This window comes from Raphanus sativus, chromosome 6 (genome assembly GCF_000801105.2).
Source record: "Raphanus sativus cultivar WK10039 chromosome 6, ASM80110v3, whole genome shotgun sequence".
NCBI lineage: Eukaryota > Viridiplantae > Streptophyta > Magnoliopsida > Brassicales > Brassicaceae > Raphanus > Raphanus sativus.
Window position 1 is genome coordinate 12,014,754 of NC_079516.1, and position 23,847 is coordinate 12,038,600.

The 23,847-nt window shown below is 32.1% G+C and overlaps 5 protein-coding genes and 1 non-coding gene across 6 annotated transcripts; 3 read left to right on the forward strand and 3 right to left on the reverse strand.

The window, feature by feature from the left end:
• Window positions 1–375: 375 nt before the first annotated feature.
• Window positions 376–4,725, reverse strand: LOC108813556 (uncharacterized). Its single transcript, XM_018586140.2, has 14 exons — window positions 4,313–4,725; window positions 4,043–4,131; window positions 3,588–3,746; window positions 3,271–3,484; window positions 3,043–3,129; window positions 2,820–2,959; window positions 2,618–2,698; window positions 2,470–2,534; window positions 2,127–2,302; window positions 1,899–2,029; window positions 1,744–1,825; window positions 1,456–1,669; window positions 1,258–1,361; window positions 376–1,192 (listed from the first exon to the last, which is right to left on the reverse strand). The coding sequence occupies exons 1-14, from the start codon at window positions 4,478–4,480 to the stop codon at window positions 701–703; spliced, it is 2,202 nt and encodes a 733-aa protein (XP_018441642.1). The 5' UTR covers window positions 4,481–4,725; the 3' UTR covers window positions 376–700.
• A 6,679-nt stretch (window positions 4,726–11,404) lies between these two features.
• Window positions 11,405–13,828, forward strand: LOC108813285 (polyadenylate-binding protein 2). Its single transcript, XM_018585803.2, has 6 exons — window positions 11,405–11,585; window positions 11,668–11,767; window positions 11,838–11,908; window positions 13,083–13,274; window positions 13,354–13,475; window positions 13,578–13,828. The coding sequence occupies exons 1-6, from the start codon at window positions 11,484–11,486 to the stop codon at window positions 13,624–13,626; spliced, it is 636 nt and encodes a 211-aa protein (XP_018441305.1). The 5' UTR covers window positions 11,405–11,483; the 3' UTR covers window positions 13,627–13,828.
• Window positions 13,829–13,845: 17 nt separating this feature from the next.
• On the forward strand, window positions 13,846–15,353 carry LOC108813284 (uncharacterized). The gene is made up of 3 exons (XM_018585802.2): window positions 13,846–14,617; window positions 14,760–14,870; window positions 14,994–15,353. Exons 1-3 carry the CDS (start codon window positions 13,982–13,984, stop codon window positions 15,084–15,086), a joined length of 840 nt encoding a protein of 279 aa, XP_018441304.1. The 5' UTR covers window positions 13,846–13,981; the 3' UTR covers window positions 15,087–15,353.
• Window positions 15,354–15,481: 128 nt separating this feature from the next.
• TRNAM-CAU (transfer RNA methionine (anticodon CAU)) lies at window positions 15,482–15,566 on the forward strand. Its single transcript is given in 2 exon segments — window positions 15,482–15,519; window positions 15,531–15,566. It is a non-coding gene; the product is annotated as a tRNA-Met (tRNA).
• Window positions 15,567–15,660: 94 nt separating this feature from the next.
• On the reverse strand, window positions 15,661–16,462 carry LOC130495951 (50S ribosomal protein L29, chloroplastic-like). Its single transcript, XM_056987624.1, has 2 exons — window positions 16,273–16,462; window positions 15,661–16,033 (listed from the first exon to the last, which is right to left on the reverse strand). Exons 1-2 carry the CDS (start codon window positions 16,381–16,383, stop codon window positions 15,860–15,862), a joined length of 285 nt encoding a protein of 94 aa, XP_056843604.1. The 5' UTR covers window positions 16,384–16,462; the 3' UTR covers window positions 15,661–15,859.
• A 705-nt stretch (window positions 16,463–17,167) lies between these two features.
• Window positions 17,168–18,157, reverse strand: LOC130495540 (transcription factor TGA1-like; the record flags this gene model as incomplete). The annotated part of the gene is made up of 3 exons (XM_056986948.1): window positions 17,168–17,393; window positions 17,474–17,701; window positions 17,882–18,157. Coding segments are annotated over 3 exons (657 nt in total), but the record flags the coding sequence as incomplete, so codon positions are not given.
• Between the last annotated feature and the right edge of the window lie 5,690 nt (window positions 18,158–23,847).

Below are 23,847 nucleotides of genomic sequence, written 5' to 3' on the forward strand. Positions count from 1 at the left end.
TCCTGCATGATAGAGTTGATTTCTTTAAATGGATAGTAATACTTATTGGAGAGATGAGAATGAAAAAAATTATAATTTTACAGTAATTAACAATGCAATAAATTGTATGTAAAACATAGACAATATACAACAAGATCTCCAGAAAACTACTCCCTCTATTTCAAATTGTAAGCAAATTTTAGTTAAAAATACCAATATTAAAAAATAATTATTCGTTAAAAAGTATCAGTTAATATATAACTTGAACCAGTTATAAAAATTTATATAATTTTTTTGTCAACAAAAATTTGTATAATATAATTGATCACAGAATATTCAATAAATATAAAATTATATTAATGTGTTAAAATTTACTTATATTTTAAAATAAACAAAAAATCTAAAATTACTTATATTATGAAGCAGGAGTATTATATAGTTTACAATTACAAATTCAAAGTTGTTTTACAATAACTCGACAAGTCTGTGTATAAGATAAGATCCAACAGTACATAGTACGTGATAACTGTTAAACATACCAAACCTACTACAACGCAAAACTGTTCCTTTTGAGATTTGTAACATTTAAATTAGCTTTTGTTTTTTTTTTTAAATCAGTGTCTTTGTAATGTTTCTGTATACTTATGGTGAACAAATCTGGTGCTTCCTTTGCTTTTTCTCACTCACTTTTCACCAATGAACGAACACCATATCTTCATAATCAAACTTCATCATCATCATCATCAAGGTAGTGTCCGTGTTCTTCAGACCGGTTCTTCAGTCTCTGGAATATCTCATCTAGAGACTGCGGCCTTGACGAAGGCATCACTCCTGTGCTTGTGCTAGTTATCGTTGTTGCTGTTTCTGGACCTTGCCTTAGTGGAAGAAACTTCTTGGTAGCTACGTTCTCTTTAAAACTCTGGATCCCTTGTTTCATGTTCCTCCACGTCGAAGCCAACCGAGAAGAGGGCACCTCTCCTCCTGGACCACCACTACTTGGACCCGAACTCTCTGTTTCGAGTAACGACACTTTCGCTGAAGCCATCTTCTCTGGCTTTGGAGATGGAGAGTGTCTGTTCTGTTGCTCTCTAATGGCTGCGTATTTGTTAGTGATTGCTTCTCTGGCTGATCCGTATCTACGGGACATGTCGTCGTTTGATGTGTCCATGTCATAGCTTGATGACGACATCTTCATTTCAAGTGAAGAGTTTCCCTGCCAAAGAAGATCATAGTCAGGAACAGAGTCAAAACTCTTTGTAAGTTGACAAAAACACTTACAGGGAAGTTGCTTCCTGGTTCAATGTCATCAGCATCGTTGAAGTTCCTTGCTAGTGGAAGAACATGCTCGCCTACCTTTTGTCCTTCTTCAAGCCATGTTCGTTCTTTAACAACCATAAAACGCAAAGAGATTATTATTATTATCAGTCAACGCTCAATGAAGAGAAAGATGATCACTATGGTATCTTTTTTTTTTACCTTTCTTCAAAATCATCAACCCTGAAGGATCAAAGCCGTCCATGTCGTCGGTCTCTGTTTGGAATTTAAATCTTTTCCAGCTACCAAAGTAACTAAAGATGCGATCAAAGAAGTTGCTTGCAACTAGCAATGTGTAGATAACCATTATGAGGGGATAGATTTCATTGAACCGTTGTCCAAATACAGGGACAGCGTCATCTATTCTACCCATTTTCTGCAAGGAACCAAATGGAAAAACAACCGTAAAGAAACCTTCCCAAAGGGAGATGTAAAGCTATACATACATACCTTCTCAAATATAGTCTCGGAATGAAGTTGAATGAGATTAATAAAGTTGTAAGATATTGGCGGCGCATATCGAGCAATCATCCTACAGTGATACATTATTAAACATTTAATAAGCATCTTCTTTCTCAAAAAAGAGGATAAGTTGTATCACTTACGAGCAAATCATTAGTAGATTAACAGAACTTGTCTGTCGAGGAGTCAAGGAGTATATCATGAGCATTCCAATTTTGAAGAGTGAGTAATATGTACAGATGCACATATACACCAAAGGTACAAAAGCAAATGCCTGAGAGCAAAGTTGATCAGGGTTTAGGTAGAAAATAGAAGCAATTTGCTATACTATAAACCGATAATTAACACAAAAATGTAGAGTAACAACGTACCTGGACTAGCAGTTCATCTGATTTGACAAACCTAATAAGGATCGAGAAGAGGGATAAGTCCAGTTTACTAAGAAGGAGAGTTGCCTCAGCTAAAAGAATTGCAGCTGACATAATCCCTGTAACTACTGCCAACACCACTTGAATCTGCTTCTTTAGCATACACCTCCAGATAAACTCTGCCAATATCAACAATTAGCAAACAGTATTGTTGTCATGCCAAAGCTTTTTAACCAATGAATAATCCAATCAGTAACTCTTTTCACGGATGTTTTCATTCGTTTTCCTTTTCTTTCTGAAGGTGTATTGGTATCTTTATAAACGACAATGGTATAAATGAGCTTACCCAATGTATCAAGAACATTCCCCAGTTTTCCAGTCCTACTGGCTCTGAAGCTCGAAATATATTTCCTAAAAGTTGGTGCAACAAAGATGTTTTAAGGTAAAGATAAACGACAAAGAGATCTCTTTATATAATTATACGAAAATCTGACCATCCAGTTGAATCACGTCGTTCATAATTCTTCATTGTGTCTTCAAGAACAAGGGCCTCTGTAACATACGTCAGATACTCACTGCAAACAGCCATATTGACACATAACTAATGCTGCAGTAACAAAGTCTATAAAATTGAATGGGCTTTCCTCTGAAAGTATTCTAGGAGACTAAGATAGGCCATTAGAAAGATATCCCTACCTTTTATATCTATAATATTCATCTTTAGCATTCCTAAGGTGCCGCCTTAATGTTGCCATCGATTTCTCATCTGTATCATAGTCCATATCGTTTTCACCCAATTGACCACCTTGAGGCTTAAATGATGGGTCTTCCCTGAACTGGTATACAGTAATCATCATTAGAATTAGAAAATTGCCACCGTATGTTAACAATATACGGATAGGAGGGAAGTAGAGGTTACCATCTTAGCCAGCATAGCATCTATAACATTCATGTATGGCCTCATAGGATCACGCTTGGACATTTGAGTAGAAGTCGCTTGAGCAACCTAACAAGGCAATGGTTATCAAATGATAATAATTCTGACAAACAAACACCCACATGAGGAAATCATAATATAAACGTGACATTGACATGCATAATCAACTTTTGAAACAGAGAGGGCATATCAGAGCAGATGAGTACTTACTACAATAGCATTTGAGAGTTCTTGATGGGCATTATCGAGTCTCACAGCAATTTTGGCAATTTTGTGGGAGAGAACTTTTTGGCGGGTGGTCCAATCAGAATTCCTCCAAAGGGTCTTAGGAATCTCGCTCAAGCCAAAGCCAAGAAGAAATGCACCAGTGACCAGCCCAAAGGTATTTGAGCACGCCATAGCATACCCAAGAATGCTTCCTGTCCTGTTAAAACACACAAGAATTGCTAAGTGATGGGTAACTGAGTAGAAACACTAAGCATTTTCTACGAAGCAAATATATTTCATATCATGAAGGGAAAGTTTACCAGTTCCTGTGAAGCATGATGAGAAGGATAAGACCGAGAAGGCCAATGAAACCGAGAACGAGATAGAAAACCAAGTTGACATGAACGCTAGTCTTGAGTCTCTCAGAGACGGTGAAGTCTCCAGCATCTTCGAAGCCCTGAATAAGGGGCACCACAGCCCTGCTTAGAGGAAACATAATTTCAATATATGAGGAGGGTACGTAATCCACAAACAGTACTACAAAACAAAGTGAAACATAAGAACCATTCTAAAGGCAAAAACTTCCACTAGTTTACAAGTAAAAGACAAAAAAAAATTTATTCGATCACATAAAGAGTATCATATGGTAAACCTTGTATTCTAAATCTTGTCATGCTTAAAAAAGTGTGGAGTTGATGAAAGTGAGAGCAGACTATACTAATTTCGCAAGAATTGCAAAATGACAAGAGAAGGAGTTTTGAGCGGTGCTTCATACCAGGTGAGAAGAAAGGTACTCCAGTAAGACCAACTCCACAAGAAGGAAATAGCTCCATTCTCTGGATGGTTAGGTGGCAATGACAATGTCTGCCAACAACAACAACAACAACAAAAAAACAGATGATTCATTCTCTAGTTAACAACCTAAATCATTCAACCACCATTGCATTGCATTGCATCTGATCTAAACTGAAAAACCTCTAACAGCTTAAAAGAATAATAATAAGCTAAATGATCTCCCTAATTGGAATTGAAGATAGAATCGTACGGTCCAGATGTCGGCGGGGGCGAGGATGATAACGGAGACGGAGCAGAACCAGGTGTAACCGACGGTGACGAGAACGTAGCGAGGAATCTCGGGTCCCGCGAAGTAACGGAGCGTGAAAACGACTAGTCCTAGGGTTAGTGGCAACGAGATCAAGTAGAACACCCACATCCTCCTCCCTCTTCCTCTCTCTCTCGATTGCCAGATTAAAATCTCAATTCAAAAATTAAATATGAAAGACGCAAACAATCCGATTACGTCCCTCAGCAGCAGCCAGCGAGCGAGAGATAGGTAGAAGATCGCTCCACTCGTCTTCTTCCTCTGCGTTTGAGTTTTTCTTCCTTCTTCTCTTTTTTTTTTTTTTTTTCTCTCTTCGGTGGTGGTTCGATCTCGGTTTGGTTCGTTGATGATGGAGAAAGCTTCCACCCCCTTTTCTCTTTTTAATTTAATATAGAACTAGATTTTGATCCGCGCTTTGGAAGCGCAGAATATTTTACAATGAAAAATTTCATTAATAACTTAACAAATATTTTGGTAATTTTTAATGAGTGTGTATTTAAAATATTTTTACATTTAAATCAGTGTTTTTAAATTCAATCTGATTGTGATTATATCGGTTAATCCGGAGATCTGACAATTCAATTTAGGTTTTTAAAATATTCATATTAAAAAAATCAGTAAAACCCGAAAATAACCGATTGAACTGATGGATGACTGATATGTAATCTAATTGGATTTAAATTGTAATAGTTTCATAATTTGTAATCTTATAATCCAAATTTTAAAGTTCATTATTTTGCAATTTATAAAATTATGACATTTCTACAAAATTTTAAAGAGAAAATGATAGATATAAAATAAATAAGATTAATTATTGTATTGTTTGAAAACACTAATAGTAGTATAAAAACATATTGTTTGGAAACATTGATAATAGTATAAGTATGTTTTGTTTGGAAACATGAATAGTAGTATAAAGAAAGAAACATTAGTGATTTAACGTAGGTTTAACTATAAAGTATAAAGATATATTTAATTTAAAAACTTACAAAATAAATGTTAGGCCCAACAGAATGTTTCTGTTTTAATAAGATAGATTCAGCTTCATTAGTACGACTAATAATAATATTAATATTTCGTATCGAAATTAAATTATTCCTAATCAAGTAATTATGATAAACAAAATCTTGATATAACATTGGTTTTTTTTTTAAAAGACTAGGTGTTTTGCCCGCACTTGCGGGCTTAATAGTTAAAAACATTATAAACAGATATACTATAAATTCAAAAACCTTAGGATAAAATTATTCTCGTGTTTTGAAATATTTAATAATTAATTAAATATTAATTTTTATATTCAATTTCTTTTTATTTTGTAAAAATATCTTTTCTTACATAAAATAAACTAAAATATTCATATATACATAAATTATATTTATTTTAAAATATATGATGTAAAATATTTTTAGATAAAATAATATAAAATCTTTTACATCATGATGAATATCAAACTAATGAAATTTGTTTTTAAATTTAAGGGTAATTATATATTAACAAATATAACCTAATTATTTATTAAGAATAATAAAAAATTTCAACGCTCTAAATTTAAACACGAGAGCGAAAAAATAATTATGCAAATAATAGTATAAATAATTTTGAATCTTCTGCCAATTTTTTTTCAAAAATTATCACAATAAGTGATTTTGATTGTCCTAAAAATTATCATAAAAGATAAATTAATATTATATCTTATGTGATATATATATTAATGGTTTAATATTACTAAACCAAAATATAATATAAACATATATGTAATACTTTAATATTACTAAATTATAGTGTATAAGTTTGGCTATGATATTGTCTTTAGCATATTTCATTTATTTACAACATAATGATAACTTATTAGCTAAATCACTAAAATTATTAATTATTAATATTAATAATTAAACATAAAATATGATTAAACCTATAACTATGGAGAGCATGAAAAATAACTAAATTCACTTCTCAAATAATAGTATAGATAGATAGATTGTTTTATATCTTAATTTTTTTAACTTTTATAATAGAAATAATTATTTTAATAACTTAAAATTTGTTTTTACTTTAAATGAAAAAAAAATATTTTCAGATAACAACACAATATATATATAAGAATTATCTTTATATTTTTGACAATATTAATTTATAATCAAATATAACATATAAATAATAATATTTTTCACTTAAATTCGTTTTTAATTATATAATAATTTATATACAAATTTATTAAGGGTATTAATTAATTAATTAATATTAATAATTAAGCATAAAATATAACTAAACTTATAATTATGGAGATCATGAAAAAAAGCAAATTCGCTTATCAATAATAATATTATTCACTCAAAATTCATTTTTAATTATATAATAAATTATATACAAATTCATTAGAGGTATTAATTAATTAATATTAATAATTAAGCATAAAATATGACTAATTAGCCTATAATTATGGAAAGCATAAACAATAAGCAATTTCACTTATCAAATAATAGATAGATAGATTGTTTTATATCTTAATTTTTTTAACTTTTATAATAGAAATAATTATTTTAAGATAACAATACAATATATAAGATTATCTTATTTAAAAAATAATTAATATTATTAACATAAATTATTTTTAACTATATAATAAATTCACAAATAATAGTATAGATATAGATAAATTGTTATATATCTTATTTTTAATTTTTATAACAGAAATAATTATTTTAAGATAACAATACAGTATATAAGAATTAGCTTATTTTTATATAAAAATTAATCTGACTAATATAAATTCGTTTTTAATTTTTGAAAATTCCCCTTAATTATTATATATATTAATATTGATTTATAATGTAATATAACATATAAATATAATGTTATTAACTTAAAATTCGTTTTTAACTTTTAAATTAAAAGTATTATTTTCAGATGACAAAAAATATATATAAGAATTATCTTTATATTTAGTAAATTTATAATCAAATATAACATATAAATAACAATATTATTCACTTAAAATTCCTTTTTAGTTATATAATAAATTATATACAAATTCATTAAGGGTAGTATCGATATTATAACATATAAATAACAATATTATTCACTTAAAATTCGTTTTTAATTATATAATAAATTATATACAAATTCATTAAGGGTACAATCGATATTAATCAGTCTAACTTTTAACGTGAGAGCTCCTTGCGAAAAATTAAAATTCGTTTTTAATTATATAATAATTTATATACAAATTTATTAAGGGTATTAATTAATTAATTAATATTAATAATTAAGCATAAAATATAACTAAACTTATAATTATGGAGAGCATGAAAAAAGCAAATTCGCTTATCAATAATAATATTATTCACTCAAAATTCGTTTTTAAATATATAATAAATTATATACAGATTCATTAAGGGTATTAATTAATTAATATTAATAATTAAGCATAAAATATGACTAATTAGCCTATAATTATGGAAAGCATAAACAATAAGCAATTTCACTTATCAAATAATAGATAGATAGATTGTTTTATATCTTAATTTTTTAACTTTTATAATAGAAATAATTATTTTAAGATAACAACACAATATATAAGATTATCTTATTTAAAAAATAATTAATATTATTAACATAAATTATTTTTAACTATATAATAAATTCACAAATAATAGTATAGATATAGATAAATTGTTATATATCTTATATTTTAATTTTTATAACAGAAATAATTATTTTAAGATAACAATACAGTATATAAGAATTATCTTATTTTTATATAAAAATTAATCTGACTAATATAAATTCGTTTTTAATTTTTGAAAATTCCCTTAATAAAATATATAAGAATTATCTTTATATTTAGTAAATTTATAATCAAATATAGCATATAAATAACAATATTATTCACTTAAAATTCCTTTTTAGTTATATAATAAATTATATACAAATTCATTAAGGGTAGTATCGATATTATAACATATAAATAACAATATTATTGACTTAAAATTCGTTTTTAATTATATAATAAATTATATACAAATTCATTAAGGGTACAATCGATATTAACCAGTCTAACTTTTAACGTGAGAGCTCCGTTGCGAAAAATTACTTCGCAAATAATAGTATAGATATAGATTGCATGCTTGATTTATTTTATTAATGTTCTTCTAGTACTAATTTTTTAATATTGTTTGGATGATTATGTTTTGATTCTTGTGCAGCAGGCACGAAGTTTAGAGATCATGCTCCGCATTTTTTAAAACAAAAACGATCATATAATCACTTACGTTCAATTGAATGGATATATGGGTCGAATAGTTTTCACATCATGCATCTTAAAGTTTTCATAATCAATCAAACAATACACCAAAATTTCTCTTTAAAAACTTTTGAAAACATAATATTTTTTTTTAAAAAGAGTTTTATGTTTATTCGATAAAAACAAAAAGATGATACTAGAAAGACACTGTACCCTTGAAGTGATTTAGACTCTGATCTTGATTCGTGGCGAGGAACTGAAGAGAGCGCAAGGGCATTTGTTTTGGTAATGAAGCCGAGGAGTGAGAAGGGAAGCTTCGCATCGTTCTGAGAACTTCTTCGACGCATCGTATTGCTTCGGGAGAGACTAATCAATACTTCGAGGTCTTTTACTTCTTGCGATATGAGCGACATCTTTCGTAAACTGTGGATGAAGATCATTTGAAAACAATATTGAGAGAAAGAACAAGATGGAGAAGGAAGAATGGTGGTGGAGAGAGGAGGCTGCTATTGTTTATATAGATCGTGTTGGGTTTTAATGAATGTTGTTACCGTTGGTGTATATTTTTTTTTCAGTTTTTTCAAAGAGAAAACTAAATTTTGACCCGCCTTTAAAAAGGCGGGTTTATTTTCTGTTTTACATTTTTTAGAAATTTAATTTGTATATTTGTGTTTATTATTTGTGATTATATTTGTATTTTTCTTTGTAATCATATTTGTGTGTAAATAATCAAACTATATTTTATGAAATAATAGAAATTTGAAAAATTGATACGGTATATGCTAGATTAGGACTGGGTTTCCGGTCGAACCCGCCAACCCGCTGGTTTCGATTTTGTTTTGGTCAAAAAATATAACCCACACAACCCGCAAACAAATAATTTATACCGGCACACATCCCATTTAATTTTGCGGTTATCCGGGGGTTATAATTTTTTAAAAATAATTATTTAGTTATTATAAAAATATAAAAATATATTTATAATAAAAATTATATATTTTAAAATATTGAAATTGTTTTTTCTAAATTACCATATTTAAAAAAATTGTTTACTTTCTTTCATTTTTATTTTTTAAATACTTTTCGGATCGACGGGTACCGGCAATCCACAATCTACCAATCCGCACCCACCCCAAATAAAATACTCATAACCCGTATCCGTAAATCGAGTTTTCAAAAGTTGAACCAAAATTTATGATCCGCCTTTAAAAGAACGAATATATATATTTTTAATATTTTTTAAGAAATATAATTTTTATAAAATCCAGGCTGTAACCAAATTATATCTCTAAATATTTACTTTTCTCCAGGATATATTTATTTTTTTCTCACATCTCTGAACCTATAAATATAGCTGCAACAAATATGCAAAATTTGAAACTGGGATTAGTATGATAAAGAGTTGGATATAGATAAGTCTTTAAAATAAGAGTTTAAGTTTCATGATAAGGAGTTTGATATACAAAAAATATGACATTCCTAAAAATAGGAATTTATCTTTGTGAAACTTCTTTGTTGTTGTTGCAGTTATATCTTGACATATAAACAATTATATATAGGTTGTTGCAGTTATATTTATGGATTCCATATATTTTTTAAATTAGACTCAACTATCATTAATTGGTCATACTGCTAAATTAATAAAATAGATTTTTAATTAAAATTCACTTAAGTTAAACACTATTTTAACATCATGTGTTCTGTTACTTGATAAATTTAATATCTCTGTTAAATATTTAAAATTTTAATAAATTAATATGGTTGAAATTTAACTTTTATATTTGTAGTTTTATTTGTAATCATATTTGTTTTTTTGTAATCATATTTGTGTAATTTTTTATTATTAGTAAGAGGTTTTGATAATTATATTAAATTTGTGATTTGTTGCATAAATATACACATGTGCCAAAGCCATTTCAATTTTTATTTGTAATTTAGTCGTAAACAGTGATTAATTATTATTATTTTAAATAATAAAGTATAGTTGCAATTGTTTTAATAACCCAATAGTAATTAAATAGATAAAATTATATGTTGTTCATTAAGTTTTCATGATTTGATTTCATACACATAATAATTTGTCATGCAATTAAAAATTGGTTTTGTAAATTTTGAGCTAGTGTAAATGAAATACCCACTTGAATTGTTAAAAAATAATTATATTTCTTTAAAAATTCGTGACATATGAAAGCCCATGGCCCAATTTTTTTTATCTGACGACAAAACACTCATGTGCCTGGTTTGTATTTGTTACCTAATATTATTAAGCTAAATATAATTATATAAACGAATTAGATTTACGTGAGTGTTAGATTCAGTTACGTGAGTGCAATTATTAAGCTAAATAAAATATTTAGATGCAGTTAGTAATAGTGGATCCCTATTTTTATGAACTTGAAGTTGTGGTTACAAAAATTATATCTAAATGCAGTTAAGAAATATATGTTTTATTTTTTTAGTATGTATTATTAAAAAAAAATAGTTGGACATAACTTTAAATCAATAGGCACACTTCAACTTTAATAGTATCGATATTTATTACCCAACGGTAAGAAAATGAAGAAATATTACCGTTGTTCTTTTAGTCCCGAGGAGACAGAGAGACCTTGCAATATTCACCTCGACAAAGGTGGTCATTTATTGGTGATGTTATTCTGACGACTTGAATCTCAACCGTGAGATTTGAAATATGGATTATGCAATTTCAAAATAGCACGAGGTAATGAAAACGTTAAAACTGGGCCTGTAAGCCCATTAAGGGTATAATAAACGGCCCGGAAACGACGATTACGTGTCACTATCCAAATCGGCTAAAAGTGCGTGCCCTAACGTCGCGACGGAGAGAGAGAGAGAGAGAGAGAGAGAGAGGCTATGGAGGAAGAGGAGCACGAGGTATACGGCGGAGAGATTCCCGACGTCGGAGAGATGGATGGAGACATGGACATGACTGCCGCTGATGATGATGCCGCTAAGGTCTAATCGCTACTCTTCTCTCTCTTACTGATCGATTGATTTGATTTGATTTGATTGATTTGGTGGTGTTGGTAAACAATAGGAGTTGGATGAGATGAAGAAGCGATTGAAAGAGATAGAGGACGAAGCTGCTGCTCTTCGTGAGATGCAGGCCAAGGTTGAGAAGGATATGGGACCTCAAGGTTTGATTCTTATTCTGATTGTTAAGCGAGGAAGATCAAGCTCTTTGTTAAATTCAATTTCGAATTGCAGATGCTGGTACTGTAGCAGCAGATCAAGCAGGCAAAGAGGAGGTGGATGCTCGATCTGTTTTTGTTGGCAATGTAAGAACCTCTTACATGCTTCTTTCTGGTTGATTTCATAGTTTTTGTTTCTCTTTCTGAATTAGTGTGCATTCAGCTATATACTGTGAATCGTGTGTAGATGACTAGCTCAGTTCATAAAAAGAGAGGTTAGAAGAGTGTATTATGGTTCAATTGTGAGTCCATAATCTGATTATTTTTCTCTTACTTTCTCTACAATGCTATCAAATCTAGTCAACCATGAATTATATGGTGTAATCATACATCTTTCTTGTTATGGCCATGCACTGGATATCTGTTCAGTGGCGAGTCTAGATTTGGCGAATATTATGAATGGTAAAACTTGGTGACGAGAGAGAGTGTAGAGTACATCGTAATTGGTGTCTGAGAGTTTTGTTGTTAGGGATTGAGGGGTGAGGAGATGTTGTCTTCATCTAACTGAGGAACCTGAACTTTGAGAGATAAATCGTTTGTTCAAATTTTAGTCTTCCTGTTGTTTTCTTTTTTTCTTTATTTTGCTGTTCTTATGACTCTTCTCACTACAATCGCAGGATTTTTCTCATATCAGAAGTTCTTATTAGCTCTCGGTTGTCAGCTAGGTTTAGTGGGGTCTCTACATTTTTTTTCTAAGTTAAAAAAAAAATCTGCTCTGTTCTCTTGTTGAACATGATTCAAAAAAAAAAACTAAAAAACGCAAAAGAAAACAAAAAGAAAAAAAAAGACAAAAAAAAAAGAAATGAATACGTTGTAGAGCAAAAAAATGAAAAAAAGAAAGAAAAAAATAGTTAGAAGAAACGGGAAATTAGTTGAGTAGGTGTATTTTGCAATCCTAACTCAAGGAGATAGCCCTTAAAGAGCTGAACCAAGATGGTAGATGCTTTCCAGTCAAGATGCATATCTGCTATCTGCAGAGATTTGGTTGAGAGGCTGCAGTCAGTTTGGTGCTAACAAAAATATAAACTTTGTGCTTGGCACACAGCGTAAGGGCCCTTTTTTTTTTTGTCTTGATGGCTTCTCAAGTATGCTAGGTTTCTACTCTGCTTTTGCTTTGCGTTCTTATTCATCTTTGCACGTATGAAAAGGAGGAATGTGTTTGCTTTGTGACGCTGAACTTGTTAATTTGAGTGGATTGCTCTTCTCGTCGTTTTATTTCTTGTTTGTTGTAAAATATAACCGCATTTTTTTAACTGTGCAGGTTGATTACGCTTGTACACCTGAAGAAGTGCAGCAACACTTCCAATCATGCGGCACAGTCCACCGGGTGACAATTCTGACAGACAAGTTTGGGCAGCCAAAGGGGTTCGCTTATGTCGAGTTTGTGGAAGCTGAAGCTATACAAGAGGCGCTACAACTGAACGAATCAGAGTTACATGGTCGTCAGATAAAGGTACACAAAAGCTTCTTCTTGGTTCTTACTATAACCCACTAAGACCAAAACACTTTTACCATTGTCTGAAAATTTGTAGGTGATGCCTAAGAGAACAAACGTTCCTGGATTGAAACAGTTCCGCGGTAGAAGATTCAACCCGTACATGGGATTCCGCAGACCTTTCATGTCTCCCTATATGTATTCTCCATATGGATATGGGTAAGTTTATTTTAACACCGAGACATACTATTGTATATTTGTCACAGTTTTCTTCTCTTCTTAACCTTTTTTGTTGTTGTTATGTTCTTAATATTTATGCAGGAAAGTTCCAAGGTTCAGAAGGCCAATGCGTTACATGCCATACCAATAAAACCATCATGGCTGCTTTATATCCATCCATTGTTTGAGCTTTCAGTGACTTCTCTTTGTTTAAGAACTCTGCGATAAAAGTTTTCGAATCTTGAATTGTTTTACAAGTTTCATATCGTCCCTTTTGATCAGTGATGATATACTTTTTTGTTATGTGTTTACATTATGCGGATGGGTTTTAATATCAGTTGAAATTATGTTTACTCCACTGACCCAATCATTGACAATCGTGTAAAGCACTGGTGTTTAGTAGATTTCTATACGACACAGTTTTGAAGACCTCGCTAGCTAGCCATTTCTTACAGCGAACCCGAGTTTGAAAGAGTTCCACATGTTGGAGATCCGAGAAGACGAGAATGTCCATATCGCTTCCTTGTCGATACGCTTTCTTCTTTGGCGCAACTCCTGTCCGCATCAGCAGCCTCTGCTTCGCTGTACGGACGACTTCTCACCGGAATACTAAACTGTTCCCCGAGCCTATCCTCCTCCGCCACGTCACCTCTCCTCGGTGGTCAAACTTGGAGACCGCGCGGGATTGTAGAGCTCATGCGTCCTCTATCGGATCATACGAAGACAGCAGCTCCTCTTCTACAGACGACCAAGAAGCCGCCAATTCCAACGGTTTCGATTTGAACAGCTTGGTTTCTTTCGCGGAGGTGCTTTGTATCGTATCCTCCGCGGTGATCTCGGTGGTTCTCGCGGCGAACTACGTGGCGGTTGGTGAAATCGGGAGAAAGGTGCTGTCTTTGGGTTTTGTCGGGTTGTTGGGCTCGGTCGCGTCTGGTTCTTGGCTTAGACGGCGGCAATGGATGAGGATTTGCAGAGGAACGAGAGACTACGGCGAAGGGACGAATCTGATTCGGAGGTTGGAGAAACTTGAAGATGATTTGAAAACGTCGACCACCATTGTTAGAGTTCTGTCGAGGCATCTGGAGAAACTGGGGATCCGGTTTCGAATCACCCGAAAAGCTCTCAAGGAACCCATTTCTGAGGTAAAAGCACCTCTCACCTGAATAAGGACCTTGGTCTAAACTTGAGTGATCAGTGTAGCTTGCTTGTCTTTATGTCAAGTTTAGTTCTTTCGTGCCTAGTTGTATGTTATATCTCAAGAGTTTGGTCTGTTTTTGTGCAAAGACTGCAGCTTTGGCTCAAAAGAACTCTGAGGCGACAAGAGTATTAGCTGCACAACAAGAGATTCTAGAGAAGGAGCTTGGCGAAATCCAAAAGGTTCTGCTCGCTATGCAGGTACTACATCTATTTTATTTTCAGTTTTGTTAGTTCTTCCAAGATTATGCCATGCCTGAAACTGGAGACGGCCAGACTAGTTTCCTATGAGTTTATGAAAGCTGTGGTTAACTTGCTTTATAGGATCAACAGCGAAAGCAACTTGAGCTTATTCTAACAATTGCAAAGAACGGGAAGCTGTTTGAGAGCACTAGTAGCAAGCCAGCAAGTGACTGACTAATGGATTGGAAAGGCAACAAAGCAGAAAAACCCTCAACATCCAAACAGATACTCTTTCTATAAACCAGACCTAATGATGTGAGAGATTTTTTTGTTGACAAGCTGTTCATGGAGTCTTGAAGCCAAGAGCCGGGATAACACCAAAAATGGATAAGCTACTGTGGTTTTATTGATGTATTGTAGTCACATTGTTTTCTTGTTTGTGTAGTCCATTTGTTTTGAATTCATGTCTTCCCTCTAATAACAGAGAGTTTTTGATGATGATCTCCAAAAGTTTCAGACAATACCCATTCATCATTTGATCATTCCCCTAAAACACAACATCTAAGTTGTTGTGATAGCTTGGTCGGTACGATTTCGATATATAATAAAGATAACCAGATAATATCAAAGGGGCGGTGGCGCAGTTGGCTAGCGCGTAGGTCTCATAGCTACTGAGTGATCCTGAGGTCGAGAGTTCGAGCCTCTCTCGCCCCAATTTTTTGCTACGACGTTCTTTAGTTAACTTTTAGCCGTAGGGAGTGTGTATACTGGGTTCTCGCTTCTCAGTCAGATTGGTAATAGATTCTGGTATCAAAACCATTAAACCATATAATTCATATGCAAACTACTTGATGAGGAGAGTTTATTGTAAACCAAAAAGAACAACAACAAGAGAGAGAGAGAGAGAGAGAGAGAGAGAGAGAGAGAGAGAGAGAGAGAGAGAGAGAGAGAGAGTTACATCCCAAGGAAACAAAAAGAAGGGACCGAACATCAAATGCCTGGGGTTATCAGGCAGCTTCGGCAGCTTCTTCAGCAGCTTCCTCCTCTTGAAGCTTCTTGAGAGAAGGAGGTGGTCTCACTACAATGCTCTTCTTCCATTGCCTGTCAAGTTTCCTAGACAACCTCTTCCCTATCCCTTCTTCCATCTCCCTCTCTCTCCTCACCGTCAATATCCTCGCTACCTATTCAATTAAACCAACACAAACCAAAATAACATACATCTTTTTAGTATCAGTTAAATTACAAAAATTATCGACCTTTGTAAACTAATAATGATTCATCCACTATAACTACCACTTTTATATTCTATAGTTTACCATAATTTTTTATTTTTTGATTCAAAAGAAAATGTACTTTTTTTACAGCAAGAACCACTTTTAACTTATAGATACAAGTGTGAAGACACAAGAGCAGAAGAAACCTGGCGATTGATTCTGACGCCATGGAACGAAGACGAGGTTGAGCTCGCCGAGCTAGCTTTTCTAAATGAAGTCACCGCTGTCCCTGGCGAGGCGATAGAGAGCCTAAGCATTGTCGGAAGAAGATTAAGAGAGATGACTTCAGTCGCGAACTATGTCTATGAGAGGATAACGAAGCAAACAAACTCTCGGGGTTGAAGCTTCACTTTATATCTCTCCGTTTGACCCTGTTTTTATCTTTAATTACGAAAATATTCCTAATAGTACCTAAATTGCAAATAGATTGTACAAAATGTTTTTTCTTTCCATTTTTCCCTAAATATATCTAATCTATTAAAATATATTATCTATTGTTTCTAGTTTAGAGAACTTTTTAGGTACAAATCCTTTTAATCCGGTTGTTTGATTAAATATAAATTTTGTGTCTCTAATAATTATAATTAGTTTAATGAAGAGTTTATAAGAAAAATTAAATATAATGTGGTATAATACAAATATAATTTAGTGTAGTGTGAAAAAGTATTATATGCGGATATTTTAAAGCAAATGAGCTTTTGTTGGTTGTAAAATCGTTTTATATTATTTTGGTAGTTTGTTTGAATGTTCTGTATTCTCAAGGTACTCAAGATAATACTCAAGATAATAACTTGAACACACACACATATGTAATATTATCTATTAGGAACCAAGTTCTATATATTCAAACAAACATCCGAAAAAACTTCTCTATAAAAGCTACAAAGTAAAAAATCTTTGCACTCAGCTCCCTCTTTTGATATTTACAACTTCATCAATATATTTCTCAAATTCTCAAATTCCATCGCAAATAAAAATTAATTACCGGCAGCAACCCCATTTGTTCTGAGTGATCAATCCTCTGTTTTCAAGATGCACACATCTTCATTCTTTTTCATTCTTGATTCTTCTTGTTGGTCTTTTCTTGTTTTTTTTGTTTCTAAAAACTCAAATCCTATGTTTGTTCACGGTCTCTAGTTGCCCAACTCGAACTCAAGGCTCTAAGCCGTTGAAAATACTCACCAAGAGCCAATAACCCTCGAGCCGCTTGTCGTGTGGTCAAGATCCTATTCATTTGTTGCAACGCCTCGTGTCTCAAGTGATCAGCCTAAGAAACAAGATAAACAAATCAACAAAACTGATACTAGTGTCCTTAAAATCACACAAACATTAGTTCTGTCTTTATACCTGATTTACAAAACTGACTAAAGCTTCTAATCTCTCCATAGCAGAATTCACCTGAGGAATGTAACTTCCTTCACCAAGTCTTCCACCTGCAACGCAATCCGCAAGCGTGTGTTGTAGCTTCTCCATACCTTGAGACAAAGCGTCTTCAGCTTGTTGGCATGATTGTCTTAGATTGCAAACATCTAGTATCTGTTGATCCGTCATGACATCAAAATGTGGCAAAAGAACCTGCAAACAATCAAGAAAATCAAGAAAATCTTTATAGTGGATTCAAGAACAATTTATAGTCGGTGTGTGAAAGTACCACATTAATGTTTTGATAGCACATAAAGGACTTCGATTAATCCATTAATCTCCAATTGGTTTTAAGATGAAATCTCATAAAATTTAACAATTTTTCTTTTTTACCTTGAGAAGATCCGAGGGTCGAAACCCGCCTATCCACAGGAAAAACCGTTCTGCAGAAGTTCTCCACATCCCTGACATGACGAAGAACACATCTTCTTTGGCAGCTGCTGACTTCATCCGGAAAAGATCAAAGTAATGTTTCATTGCTGTTTCAACTAGCAAACGGAGCTCCACATCGCTAACTTGTCCTTGCAAAACAGTCCTTAGTTCACATATCTGGTTGTTCTGTTCTTGAATCCAATGTCCATACTCCATCTCAAACGTAGCAATCCCTGTAAATAGAAAGGAACTTTCACTATTATTTATTTCCGTGACAAAAAAAAAAAAAAAAAAAAAAAAAAAAAAAAAAAAAAAAAATTTTATTCAAAGAAAGAAATCTGAGAGTTCATGAAAAGTCCCAAAGACCTTGGAGAACACCAAAAGAGATCACAAGTGAAACATATGTTGTAATGATCAGCTAAAAGAACATAGAGGTTAAAAGATTTTAGCTAAGTATTATATCACCCAATCCCTCATCCTCCTCCTATAATCCATGACCTCCATTGATAATAACAAAGTACTAAAACTTTGCTAAAGAACCTTATCCTCAATAGTGTTTGGAGGGTGTTAATAGATAAGATCATGTGTTAATCAGAAAGAAAGAAAAAAACGCTTCAGAAGTCAAATTTGCACTTATTGAGAATGTCACTTTATGTTCAGCACTAATGGTGGACCAACTTAACAAGAATAACAGTTAAACTCTTGTACGCGCTATAGAAGAAATATGAAATCAAAAGTAAGAGAAGATAGCATCAGAAAGCAAAAAAGCTAGCCATGAAGTCAAACACACTTGATCAAGAAGTCCAGATAGATTGAAACATTTGAAATACAACACAACTCTCAGCAATATTCATTACCAGCTTCAATTCCAAGAATCCCATATTGAAGTACATCATCAAGTTTATAAAATCGATCATGGGATAGGAAAAGACATATAATCAAAGTAAACTATAAGATAAAAATGAAAGAAAACTAAAATGTTTAGTAACAAGATTAGTGTGGAACAGAGTAAAGTCAAAGTGGTTGGTTTTGATTCATAAACGACGCCGTGAAATATCTGACTTTTCAATCTCTCTCTCTGGCTTTCACTACGGAAAAAACAAACTCAATATAGTATCGTCTAAGAAAGGAGATCTAAAGCCAAACCTTCTGATGGGTTCTTGGGTCTGGCCAACTTATGTCGCTAAAACCATGAAAGAAAGAAAGAAGGCTCTAGCGACAAGATCGGACGTAAAGCCAAGAAGTTCCGAGTTGGACACCAAAGGGATTCTTAAAGCTCTTCCTTCTATCTCAAAAACTCATGTCTCATCATCTTGAAGAAGAAGAAGAAGAAGAAGAAGTGGAATCATGAGAGAACACGACAACTTAAATGAGACCTTTAAAAAAATCTTTGACGTAGTAATTTAAGAAATTTCAGTAGTCAGAAAGATAAATTACTAATATAACTATTATGATTTATAGGAGACTTAACTGGTCGCTGCACATAATTCAAAAAGAGTCTCTCTCTTCGAAATACCTCTAACCTCTCTCTACCACAAGAAGAGTCTCGCCGTGATAAACGTCACCGGTCGACGGGTGGACTACTTTAGCCACCGTCGGTCCGGTTTTACAGTTTGCTTTTCCTTTTTTTTGCTTTGTTCGTAGTATTATCGGTTCGGTCTATCCAATGTTTTTGACTCCGGCGGCACGCTTTTTTTTAGTGGTCGTCCGGCTCTGACTCTGGTGTCGCCACCTTCTCTCTGATGTGGACGGCCGGCTTGCGGTGGTTCTCTGGCGTTCCCAAAATCTTGTATCCAGAAAGAGATCTCGATTACAGATCGATTGATTCTCGCAGCTGGAAGTGGTGAGGTTGATGATGTTGGATGCGATTCTCGTGTATGCCAACGGAGAGGTCCGGTGAAACGTCGTATGTGTAGCGGCGGTCTTCAGCCGGAGTCGAATTGCTGAGGAACCCTTTACTTCCAATATTTGTCGTTGGAAATGGGTTATCGGCGGTAAAGATGACGGAGCAGGAGTTTTCGATTTGGTCTCGTGAGATGTCGGGAACCGGTGACCGGAAGTCTACACCGGTGGTTTTAGGTTCGATGTGCAGACGAGGAGACGCGTGTTCCGTGAGCTGGTGAAGACGGACACGTGGACAGCCTAACATCGATCTTGGACGCGTTTTTTGTCGGGTGGTGCCGCTTTTTTTATCGGTTGGGCTTTTAGGCCCGTTTTATGTTTCGGCTTTTCGGGTTTTAGTTTGTTATAGAGTTTTTGCCTGTTTTGTATTAGTCCTGGACTTGTCCTTTTGAGCCTGTTTGTTCTAATAAAAATCCTTAGACGGCAAAAAAAAAACTATTATGATTTATAGGTTTTTTGTGTATTATCGGTGGGTTTTGTCTTTAAGCAATACGCAGCAAGGTCAAAAGCAATTATTACATGTTTATATACTATTTTGATATTCCACTTTCAATTAATAAAAATATAGCATACTGATCCGTTTTATCACGTAAGTTTTTGTGCGGATATGTACAAAAAGAAGGAAGAAAAAAACAAACTGTTTTCCGCACCAGATAAATTTAAAATTAGGAGCAAATTTATATGTATTTTGCTTAAATAATAAATTTGATTAAAATCAGAAATAAAAATGCTATATTCCTTTTTTTAATCCAATTTTCACGTCTCCACTACCTCTCGCTGAGATGCGTACCAGGTAGATCTTCTTCTTTAATTCGCTTCATCCTTTTGTAGTTTTCTTGAAGAAAAAGGTTTCTACCTTATGCATGCGTCGGCGGTAACTAGACGGGAAGCCTAACAAGACTAACATTTCGCCGGGATAAAACTTGGCAGTTCACAAGAAAAGACAATATTATAATCACGTCGTCGCATTAGTGAGACTAGGAGTGAGAGCAGAACGGATGGATCATACCACATTTTTCAATATTTGTTATTTATTTCGTACTTGATGGATACTACTTTTTTAATTTGCTTTGGTTTGAAAAAAATACGTATATTTAATTTTTCGGACATCCAAAAAATTAATAGTTATTTGCGAATATTCACAAATATTCACTGGAACTTAAACAGAATAGGTTTACGGATATTATTCTTTCAACAAGCTGTTTTCGTACTTAAAAATAATAATAAAACTCTTATGTTTATCCATTAGCTGTCTCATTAAATATTTTCAGACTGCGTAGACTTTGCAAGTAGTTATACTATATTAGTATATGTATGATGTATCGTACTTATAATACAGTTTACATAGCTAGCAACCAAGCGAACGACAAGCATGTACATCAAAAGATGAGAACACTAATATGTATGGTAATGATAAAAATCATCTAACGACATATATTTATTGTTGTTAATGATAAAATCATCTGTAGATTACAAGTATAATTTATTAAAAGATTGGATATTAATTAGCGCCTCTGGTAGTCCAAACAGGCTGATTAAGAGAGTTAATTAATTACGTGAAGGAATCACCTAGTGCAGCTTTTATTTGATGCATTCAAGCAGATTGTCTCTTCAAGCACCATAGGAGACATTAGGCATTTTAAATTATAACTAGATTTTGACTCGCCCGATCAGGCGAGTATTTATTTTATGTTTTTAGTTTTTTAATATTAAATGGTATATTTGTAATATTTAAATATAAATTTAGATGGAAAATTAATCTTTACAGTTATAATAAAAATTAAAATTTTAATTAAACATTTTGATATAAATTTTAAATTTCCAAATTAAAATAATATAGAAGTGGGTCATAATTTTTTCAAATTAAAAAATCTTAGCATCTCTCAAAAACAAAAAAAATTATAAATACATAAAATATACAAACATATTTGGAACTATAATTTCTATTAATATAAATTTGTTGAATAAAAATAACCTTGTGCTGTTTTTGTTTATTTCTAGAGCTTCTTGACCCGTGACCATATACCTATTTTGCTTTCACTTTAAAAATTTTCTCTATACTAATAGTATACTATATATATATTTGAAAATTAAAATGTATTACATAATTGTTAATGCATAACTGTTAATATAACATTTTAAAACATAACAACTTTATTTATTACTTTAAAATAATTATATTTTTTATTTAATCGTTTATTATATCATAGTGTATCATTTTTTTTTTGTCGTCGACTTTTACAAACTCATATAGATTCTGTAAACCATGTTGGTGGCTCGTCATCCATGTGCACAACAAAAGACGCTTGAATTCTAGCCCTTCGTGCTAGTCTATCGGCCTTCTTGTTTTGTGTGCGTGGTACATAAATGATCATAGTGTATCATATACACACATCTTATATTTATAACTAATTCGACTTATATTATGAAAGCATTATGCTAATAATATATGAATAAACTATTTTATATTTTATTTATATGTTATATAAATTGATTATGATTTGTGATTTTTATTTTATTATTTATTACTAATAAATATTAAAAATATTTAATATGTTAATATGAAATATATTAGGAATTCTATTTTGGTTAATATATTATTAAGAAAGTCTATTATTTAAATTAGGAAATACATTAAGGGGGATGTATTCAATTTAGCATTTGATGTGATTTGATTTTTAATGGAGTTTTAGATGATTTTAATAAGTTGCAGAGATTTAGGTGATTTTTGTTAAAATACTCTAGAATATCACCTAAAACAATGGGATTTGAGTTTTATTTTTTTTTAACTAAGAAACTCCACCCAAACACCCTTAAATCACCTCAAAACTTTAAAATTCCACAACTTAAAATATTTTCAATAACAGTGGATTTCAGAGTACTTTACGAAATGTCAAGTTCAATAACAGTGGATTTTAAATGAGTTTTTGAAATTCATGTTTGAATAACAGTGGATTTGTCATTTTAATACAAATCACCTGAAACTCTCAGTTGAATACACCCCCCTAAATGATTAAATCTATCATTTAAATTAGGAAAATACAATTATATTTTGATATAGCCTCATTAATACCTCAATGGCATGACAATGTAAATATAGTCAAAAACTAAGGGTTAATCTAATTTTGTACTCCACTTTTAATAGATTAGATTTATTACTAATAAATATTAAAAATATTTAATATGTTAATACGAAATATATTAGGAATTCTATTTTGGTTAATATTTTATTAAGAAAGTCTATTATTTAAATTAGGAAATACATTAAATGTTTAAATCTATCATTTAAATTAGAAAAATACAATTATATTTAGATATAGCTTCATTAATACTTCAATGGCATGACAATGTAAATATAGTAAAAAACTAAGGATTAATCTAATTTTGTACTCCACTTTTAATAGATTAGATTAAAAATCACTGGTGTTAGTCTTGTAGACTAGCTAATGAAAAAGTTTTACATGTCTTTGTTGATTCCCACAATGAAATCATCATTACAAATTGATTGTATCTAGCGTAGAAGTTTTTTTTTTTTTTTTTTTTTTGCTAAATATCTAGCGTAGAAGTTATAACCAATCAAGTCTATACCATTATCTGCCGTGAAATGTCGAAACACAATATTTTTTGCTTAGTTTAGCATGAATCTATCAAAAGAATGCATATATAGACATTAAGGGTTACGGTCAATACTTGGAAAAACATTTACGATAAATACATGACGTATGGATATAAGGGAGGTAGAGACCAGTCCCACCAAATTAGGTACAATAAGGACGAGAAATATTATGTTAAGAGAATTATAAAAGATGCATAATCTATTTATCTTTCAAAGGAAAAATGTAATATATTGGATTGTCTGGTGGGAGGAAGCTATCTAAAACAGGATAAGTTTAATAAGTATATAAAAGTATATAATTCGATCTTTTCTTCTTTCTAAAACTTCGATAGTGCAAATGATCTGTGTGTGTTTTTTTCTTCAGAAAAAAAATGATTTGTGTGTAAAGCTACGCAGTTCATATGATGGT

What these genes read in the sequence shown, in the direction of transcription:
- LOC108813556 (XM_018586140.2), bottom strand. Translation starts at nt 4,480, where the DNA reads ATGTGGGTGTTCTACTTGATCTCGTTGCCACTAACCCTAGGACTAGTC. An exon ending in GTTGATGATTTTGAAGAAAG is followed by an intron (nt 1,362 to 1,455) that starts GTAAAAAAAAAA and finishes TGGTTGTTAAAG; the next exon opens with AACGAACATGGCTTGAAGAA. An exon ending in AACCAGGAAGCAACTTCCCT is followed by an intron (nt 1,193 to 1,257) that starts GTAAGTGTTTTT and finishes CTTCTTTGGCAG; the next exon opens with GGAAACTCTTCACTTGAAAT.
- LOC108813285 (XM_018585803.2), top strand. Translation starts at nt 11,484, where the DNA reads ATGGAGGAAGAGGAGCACGAGGTATACGGCGGAGAGATTCCCGACGTC. An exon ending in GATCTGTTTTTGTTGGCAAT is followed by an intron (nt 11,909 to 13,082) that starts GTAAGAACCTCT and finishes TTAACTGTGCAG; the next exon opens with GTTGATTACGCTTGTACACC. An exon ending in TATTCTCCATATGGATATGG is followed by an intron (nt 13,476 to 13,577) that starts GTAAGTTTATTT and finishes ATATTTATGCAG; the next exon opens with GAAAGTTCCAAGGTTCAGAA.
- LOC108813284 (XM_018585802.2), top strand. Translation starts at nt 13,982, where the DNA reads ATGTCCATATCGCTTCCTTGTCGATACGCTTTCTTCTTTGGCGCAACT. An exon ending in TCAAGGAACCCATTTCTGAG is followed by an intron (nt 14,618 to 14,759) that starts GTAAAAGCACCT and finishes TTTTGTGCAAAG; the next exon opens with ACTGCAGCTTTGGCTCAAAA. An exon ending in AGGTTCTGCTCGCTATGCAG is followed by an intron (nt 14,871 to 14,993) that starts GTACTACATCTA and finishes CTTGCTTTATAG; the next exon opens with GATCAACAGCGAAAGCAACT.
- LOC130495951 (XM_056987624.1), bottom strand. Translation starts at nt 16,383, where the DNA reads ATGCTTAGGCTCTCTATCGCCTCGCCAGGGACAGCGGTGACTTCATTT. An exon ending in GCGTCAGAATCAATCGCCAG is followed by an intron (nt 16,034 to 16,272) that starts GTTTCTTCTGCT and finishes TTAATTGAATAG; the next exon opens with GTAGCGAGGATATTGACGGT.